The sequence below is a fragment of the Uloborus diversus genome, chromosome 6 (assembly GCF_026930045.1).
Source record: "Uloborus diversus isolate 005 chromosome 6, Udiv.v.3.1, whole genome shotgun sequence".
NCBI classification, from domain to species: Eukaryota; Metazoa; Arthropoda; class Arachnida; order Araneae; family Uloboridae; genus Uloborus; species Uloborus diversus.
This window is the reverse complement of record NC_072736.1, coordinates 114,635,533-114,641,010: the sequence shown is the minus strand read 5'-3', so window position 1 is coordinate 114,641,010 and position 5,478 is coordinate 114,635,533. Positions and strand designations below refer to the sequence as shown.

At 30.8% G+C, this 5,478-nt stretch overlaps 1 protein-coding gene across 1 annotated transcript in view; it reads left to right on the top strand.

Annotated features, from left to right (window-relative positions):
• LOC129224382 (flotillin-1-like) overlaps nt 1–5,193 on the top strand; it is a 28,439-nt gene extending 23,246 nt beyond the window's left edge. Inside the window, exons 11-12 of the mRNA XM_054858823.1 lie at nt 647–811; nt 5,077–5,193. Of these exons, the coding sequence (XP_054714798.1) occupies nt 647–811; nt 5,077–5,106 (195 nt within the window). The 3' untranslated portion in view covers nt 5,107–5,193. The remainder of the gene's footprint in view (nt 1–646; nt 812–5,076) is intronic.
• Nucleotides 5,194–5,478: the final 285 nt, after the last annotated feature.

Genomic DNA, 5,478 nt, shown 5'->3' with positions numbered 1-5,478 from the left:
TTGCAAATTATTCATTATAATATCTGTATCCTGAGTTAAGTTTGTAATTAGCAAAATTTCAGTATCTGGATCCAAGTAATTTTTCATTGTGATTTTGCTTTTGCTGTTCAGTTTTATGCCAACAAAATTAAGACCATGCCAAACAAAAAAGGTGAAACCAAGATTCTGAAAAAAATCTTAGTTTGCCAGTTATCATTATCTTGTATGATTCAGGCATAGTGTTCAATGATTTTTGTTAATTTTCAGATTTTGCTGCTTATCATTAATAATTTATTCATTTGAATCCTATTCCTAAAATATTCAATGTTGCAAGTTATAATTCGCCTTTGGCTCTCAGGCATAGTCTTTTACTGCCCTTTTTCATTTTTAAAGTACAGTCGAGCCCGCTTAATGGAATATCCGATAATAGAATATCTCACTTAATGTAATAAAATTCTAATGTACCACACCATTGATGTGTGTTATTTTTATCCCGGATAATCGAATATCCCGCTTATTAGAATGATTTTTAAAGGCAAATTGAGTATTCCATTAAGCGGACTCGACTGTATTTCAGAAATTAAAACTTTAGTTAAATCTTTCATTTCAATATTAATTATGTATGTGTTTATTCTTTTATTTATTAATTTTTTCCCTCATCTTGTAGCTTGCTGCTGAAATCGCTGCACCTCTTACACAGTGCAACAAAGTAGTCATGGTGTCAGATGGAAAAAGTGATGTTGGAGCCTCTAAATTGACTGGAGAAGTTTTAGATATCATTGCAAAAGTACCACATGTAGTAACAAAACTGACTGGAGTGAATATAACTAATGTAAGATGTGTTAGGATTATTTCCAGTTGTCATATTTTGGCATATGTTTATACTGTTGCCCAGTTATGATTATTTAGTAGTTTGCTGTATTTTATAATTTAGCACTTTAAATACTTTCTCTGAACTGATATTTAATTGACGAATGAATGTGGAATTTTCTTAACTCAAGAACTAAATGCACTCTGGACTTATAAATTTCTGTAATATTTTATAATGTGGGGTGTCACTGGGATAAGCTATGGATACTGATTGAGCTGTAGGTAGAAAAAAATGGTTGAAGGAACATGCCTTTTTCTTAAGGGTAGATGTCTTGGTTTAACTGATGAGCCAAGAAAGGTCATCACCCACCTCAGCTAACACTGCTCTCTTGCCAAATACAGGAGGTTGACATGCAATACCCCGTGTTTACAAATAACTGATGCTCAAACATGTCTCTATTAAAAAAAATATTGCATTAATTCAGGCACAAACAAATTTTTTAAGTCTTCAAGTTGAATTAATTTTACATTCTTTATGGTTGCATAAAACTTAATATTTTTAAATTTTCTGTCATGTTATTAGAAATATGCCCGAACTATCTTCAAATAATAACGCAAGATTTCAAATTACACTTTGAAGATCTTGAAAATTTGAGCATCCCAAAATGGATTATGACCAATTTATGAAATTAAAAATATCAACAGACATTTGTGAGATGATTTGAAGCACATATATATACACATATATATATATATATATATATTAGGGTGGTCCTTTTTTTTGAAGTTGCAGATATTTTACGCGACGCCCCCTCAATTTGTTCCATTACACAAATAAATGATCCTTGCAAAATTTTAAGTCAATCCATGAATATTAACACGTGCCCCTAGGGCCCCCTTCTTTGAGTTTCGAAGAAAAAATTGCCGATTTTCTCATTTTTATGTAAAAATATTCTAACGTTTTATATTTCTAGTAATTTTGAACCTCAATAGGTGCTGCTACTTCCAGACTGAACATTCTCTCACTTTTATTCTGTAAAATTTAACATGTTACAGAGGGTACACGTACACTAATGGCCTTGGGTCAAGCATACCGTTTTTCTGCGCTTATTCCAACCAAGCGGCCGGGGAACGTTTCCTCCCACCAAGATGGACACCAAGGGATTCTATAGGCCATTAATGAATGGCCTAAGCCATTAATGAATGACCTTTGACAACAACAAATTGCCTCCTCTAGGCTTTGGGGGGTGTTGATTTACAAAATTCCCTGTGTATGTATTAGGTGTGGCAAACAGAGTCGCAAGGTTTCAATGCTATAAATATAAGTAATTGCAATTATATTTTAATTCGCTGTTCTTTAGTTATAAACATACCTAAATGCTTATGCAATTTTTAATTTTAAAAATATAAATTTCGAAAAATCCTCGATTTCTCCTAACATAAAATATACTGTATTTTACATAGCTAAAACATAAATAAAAAAAATATATTCAGATCAGAACAATGTAGAAATCTATAAATTAATTTTCTTCTATTTCAGTACATAGTCCTTTATTATAATCAAATTCTTGCGATACACAAGATTTAGAAACCGAAATGGGTATCTATCCTAACCGTTGAACTTTTGTTTTCTACAGCTGGTCTATCACAATGCAAAAAAGCTTGCCAACTATTGATATCATCTCGCCTTTCATCACTGTTAGACAAATGCCATATTAGGGATAAAGATGGTGTTTATTTATTTACAGCCTATGTAGATGCAGTAAATTTAAATCCAAATGACCTAGTGATCAATCGTACATTCCTTAAGAGAACAAGAGAAAATCTTCGAGAGGTAAAATTAAATTTCATGAATTTAAGTTCAGATTTTGTAGTTACTCACTGGGATACAAAGCTACATCCAGATATAACTGGAAAAAAACGGCGACAGGATTACCGTGATAGCTTTAGGTCCTAATATTGAACAGCTGCTCGGAATGCCTTCGATATTTCTTCAGTTGTATATGATATCTTAGATGATAGATCTTAATTGCTAACTGCTCTAGCTGTAGTGTTTGTTACAACGACTTGAAATACCAACTGTGTAAATTGTGCATACAATTTTTTAGAGCAAAAACTGAACGGTGATATATTACATTTGGATTGCCATCATCATGCACTTGAAATCGTACTGCAGAGTGTGTCCTTAAAGAAGTTCTTGTCTTTCTTAGTTCTAGATCAGATATTCAATTATTTAAGCGCTTCAAAACTTTGTGGAAAGATCTCCATCATTCAGAACTTATAACATTTCAATCAACTACACATACCACTTAAATTCTAAAAGACGAAGTTGATGACATATTATTGTTCGTAAAAAGCGGAATTGAGAAAGATTACAAAGAATTTTTGTAACTTGTAATAACATTTCCTGGCGAATTTTCTCCTAAAGGGATATGTTTTCGGCAACCTGGACTTATCCCTGAGCCATACGGGTGGCAAAAGGAATTTTTGTTTGAAAATTTTTATATTTAGGAAACAATTTAAATTGACCTTACATGAAAAGAAAGCCCTTCACTGCTGTTTTACAATTAAATGCTGTATGAAGATATGGTTTTTCGCAGCAAACCAATCGAGGCTCCTTTGAATAATATAATATATCTGAAAAACTAGCAGCGTACAAAATGATGATAAACATGCAGCAGAAGCAGTGATTGGAAAATTCATAAATCACTTATGGTATTTAGGGGATAAACTAGTAGCATTGTCGGTAATAGATGAAGGAATTAGATTTGAAGACAGGAATGACTAGTCTAAAAAATGCTTGTGATAAGGAAGATGTGTTTGATGACTGTTTAACAAATATCAGGTAACAGTAGATGATTTGGAATATTTTTTTAGTAAAGATCTTCCTCTTTATAGAATCAATTACGAGTCAATAAAACTGTTTGATAAGTTACAAATACTAAAAGATTTTTTCCAATTTGATTCTGATTCACGGCAAAATGAAGGAAGCTATTTAAAGGGAAGAGAGATCGTTAAAATACTGAAAATTGTGAATGATACAATTAAAAGAGAAGCACAATATTAATCGAAGAATTTCACAACTAATTTACCAAATATGACTCACAAAAACAATTGATTTTACAGACCGTCCATGACTATCGGAAAAAAATACACTATCGAGATACATTGAGAAAAGCGTACGATTAAGGAAAGTTTCTAAAGCATTATTTCATTCTTATTCAACGTAAAATCTTTAGATGATATCAAGTAATTAAAAAGATTAATTTTAGTGCTACCTCACTGTAAAAATATTTTGCAAACCTAAGAGAAACGATGTACTGAGTCTGAAGTAAAAACTCGCAGATTTGTGAGAAAATTATCAAAAGTGTTAAAGTTCAACGGCCTAGGGGCACGTGTTATTATTGACCGATCGAGTTCAAATTTTGCACACGTTACTTTTTATTATAGTGTCACAAAACTAGCGGGCGTCACTTGTTGAATTCCGAAAAAAAAATTTTCCCATATAAATAAGGACCACCCTAATATATATATATATATATATATATATATATATATATATATATATATATATATATATATATATATATATATATACATATATATTAATGTGGCTATCAGTAAATTTTAGACAGGTATAAATACAGTAACTTGTCTACAACGATACTGTTTTGTCCTAAAAAAAATATCATAATAGACAGGTTATCGTTATAGACAGTTTGATTATTCATGCTGACATTTTGCTGGGGCCAAAAAAAATATTGTTATAGACAGGTTATTGTTATAGACAATATCATTATACACAGGTTTCACTGTATTATGGAAAAATATCCTAAACTTCACGTCATTTTCCTTTTTAAATACCTTTCCAAGCTTGTATGTGGATGAAGCTGGCTTCAGTCATGTTAATTTTATTTTAAGGAAACAGAAAAATCAATTAAATGTGAAGCTCCTAGGTGATTTAAGACTGAAACTAGTAAGTTTGATGCCAAAGTATCATCAAAAACCTTTTTAGTGATTCAAAAAAATTGTATTTTGTCAAAAAAAAATTCCTTAGAAATACATACATGATGTATGTTTCTTTATTTAATGATTTTACCGAGTGTCAACCGGAGACTTTGCGTATTTTTAGGGATTCATGATTAAAAAAGCTTGGCAACCGCTGGTTTAAGGGTGTAGTTTGTATTTTTGCTGTTGTTATTTATGATGTATTTATTTATGCTGATTTTAATTATTATAATAATTATTTTGTGGTTAGTTTGCATTCATTTTTTTTTCTCTTTTCAGTCATTGAAAGTAGTTCAAGCAAAAACATGAAACTGCTGTCGGTAAATCACAATTGTTTGATTGGAGTATAAAAGTTTGTCATCTTAGTTATTTATATGGTAGACCCATTGATTTGGGTTTTATACTGTTTTTCAAACGAATTAGTGTACATGCTTTGTGATTTTATATTTAATGTGGCATGACTTTAATACTTTGAGACAGTTTAAATTACTTAGTTAACGTCTGTATTTTAGCATTTTGTGCGGCTTTTTTTCATTGAATAATAGCACAAATCTGCTTTTATATTTGTTTGTCAATTATTATTGTCCTTCCAAATATTTAGGCTTTTAGTTTTTTTTATAATATTTTCAGTAAAGAACATGTTTTTGACTAATGCCTTTTTTTTTTTAATTTATTTACAGT